The 2595-nt window shown below is 38.3% G+C and overlaps 1 protein-coding gene and 1 long non-coding RNA gene across 3 annotated transcripts in view; one reads left to right on the top strand and one right to left on the bottom strand.

The window, feature by feature from the left end:
• The window catches only part of LOC121044971 (uncharacterized), a 77251-nt gene that overhangs the window by 32505 nt on the left and 42151 nt on the right, over window positions 1-2595 (bottom strand). The window lies entirely within an intron of this gene.
• The window catches only part of LOC121044969 (keratin-associated protein 9-3-like), a 3746-nt gene that overhangs the window by 209 nt on the left and 942 nt on the right, over window positions 1-2595 (top strand). The window contains exon 2 of the mRNA XM_040497497.1: window positions 2473-2595. This exon is cut by the window's right edge and continues 942 nt beyond it. Within this exon, the coding sequence (XP_040353431.1) occupies window positions 2473-2595 (123 nt within the window). The remainder of the gene's footprint in view (window positions 1-2472) is intronic.

Here is a 2595-nt window from a genome sequence, read left to right as displayed (position 1 = left end):
CTGCCAGCCCACCTGCTGTGAGCCCACCTCCTGCCAGTCCACCTGTTAAAAGCAGGGTTGCTGATTAAGAATGAAAGGGGAAACTAAGCAAACCGCTCTGATCTCAGAAGAAGTGTTCAATTTTACTCCCATGCTAAGTACCATGATGTTTCCAAGCCGCTCAGAAATGAGTTTAGTCAGGACCCTCTTGGATGTGCTGAATTAGCACACTGAAAACATGTATCAATCAGAGTATCTAGATATCCTGCCTTGCTTGAGAAGGCTCCAGGGTCACTTCATTTCAGTGACATCTCTGGTCTCCTCCCTATCTCTTGATCCCCACGTTTTAGACCGGCTTTCTCCTTGAATATCCCCTGTTAATTTCAAATAAAATGTTTAAATGTGTAAAGCAAACTGGGTTATTTTCTTTCTTCTACCTCTAAGCTTGTCCATCTTTAGCTGGAATTCAAGGAGAGTGGATTTGCATTTTTATAATAATCCTAAAGCATACACATGAGGTCTAAACCAGACAGCTGAATACTAATTACACTATGCTTGAATCCATCAGTTAACAAAATGCTCCATGCATTAAATAATCTTTACAGTTATTCAAATAGTTAAATGCTCTAACCTGTAATAATTAGGTCTAAACCAGTAAAGCAACTTTTGGCTAAAATTTTCAGGTTGATCAAATCTATGGGATTTCTACCTACATGTAGCTCTACCATTTTAATCCCCCTCCAGTTTATATACTAGATGTTCTCCTTCATGTGTAGCTAATATCTAGAGATTATATTACTTATTAAATAGATTGTAAAATATCTACCAGATACTATCTATTAGATACTGTTTTCCAAGAGCATTTAGGCTTAATTCCTATGTCTTAGGCTATTATATTCTTCCCACTGGTCTCCAAATTGCCCTCCAAGTTTCAACTCCCAACACTTTACTGGAAGTACATAGAAAGTGTATCTCTGACCTAAACAAGGATAGAACAAACAGCCTGGGAGATACCCCGTGAGTTCTACCAACATCGTTTGTCAGACACATGTATTAGAAATCTCAAACAACTATTTAGGTTGTACTTTGCAACCCAGTTTGAAAGATGTTCTCTTGGAAACTTAAGACAAATCTAGAGCAAAAAAAAAAAAAAAATCTTTTAATTTTTTAACTCCTTATTAAGTATTTCAGTGCAATACAAAATACAATAGGACAAAATATAGGATACTTTAAGAAAAATATTTTCCAAGTTTTTTATAAGCTGCCAGCACTTACCTCTATCATTTAATTGGTAGCAATGATAGATCAAACACAAGATTATGCGTTTCAAGGAAGAATGTCCTTCAAAATGTCACAACTCCCAGATGTTTTTCCCTGAGACTTGGTTCAACTATTAAACACAGAAAAATATTTCAGCACTTCCTAATGTCTTTTGACAATAATAAGGACTCCTCCACGAGAGGCACTACACCTTGAAAGTTCTATTAAATCATTTATAAGTGGTACATGCATCCATGAATCATGTCTTTTACTCCACCCATTCAAAATCAGATTTAGTAAGCATTTATTAAAGTCCTACCTGACGCTTAGCACTCTGCTATCTTTATATATACTACGTCACTTGTTCACAAGAAAAGATTTCTGGCCTAGAATATGAATAATAGTTACACATTTCAAATTGATTGAAATCAAAGGAACTATAGTAGTCATTTGACTTTATGTTGGAGTAAATTAGTTTGAAGTTTTTTTAATGTTTATTTACTTGAGAGAGAGAGAGAGACAGAGACAGAGAGAGCATGCACACGCAAAAGCAAGAAGGTGCAGAGAGAGGGAGAGAGAGGATCCCAAGTAGGCTTCACACTGTCAGCGCAGAGCCCCAACATGGGGTTTGATTTCACGAATCGTGAGATCATGACCTGAATTGAAATCAAGAGTCGGATGCTTAACCAACTGAGCCACCCAGGTACCCCAGTAGGAAGCTTTGAATTATACACAAAGAGTACTCTTTTCAGTTCAGTGGATGTTCTGATATCCTAAATGCAAAAGAATTCAGTCTATATAGTCAGAAGAAAAAAATAATAGTTTAAACTAAGAGCACAATTATCTTAGAGATATGGACAAAACGTCACGTGGAATAACCACCTCTACAAAATGAGGGCGTTGGCAAGGGCTAAAATGGAAGGACTCTTTGAACATGGAAAACCACAAATGTATTCCAAAGAGCAAAGGACCAACATGAGCAGTCCAAATGAAACTACAAAACAAACCAATTTCTAAACTGCTGCTCATAATAGGTCATAAGTATTTCAATGTAAGCCAATCAGAGGTCCAATGAGGAACAAATTTAAAACAAAAACAAGGAAGATATGTCAACATTTTTATAAATAGAAGCTGGCTCAAATATATAAAAGGCCTGACATAGACCTTACCACCAAAACACCTCTAAGCAACCCAACTCTCAGCCCAGCTCCTGACACCATGGCCTGCTGCTCCACTAGCTTCTGTGGATTTCCCACCTGTTCCACCAGCGGGAACTGTGGCTCCAGCTGCTGCCGGCCCAACTGCTGCCAGCCCAGCTGCTGCCAGACCAGCTGCTGCCAGCCCAACTGCTGCCAG

This window comes from Herpailurus yagouaroundi, unplaced genomic scaffold (genome assembly GCF_014898765.1).
Source record: "Herpailurus yagouaroundi ecotype Mexico unplaced genomic scaffold, PumYag 189, whole genome shotgun sequence".
NCBI classification, from domain to species: Eukaryota; Metazoa; Chordata; class Mammalia; order Carnivora; family Felidae; genus Herpailurus; species Herpailurus yagouaroundi.
This window is presented reverse-complemented; position numbering and strand designations above follow the sequence as displayed.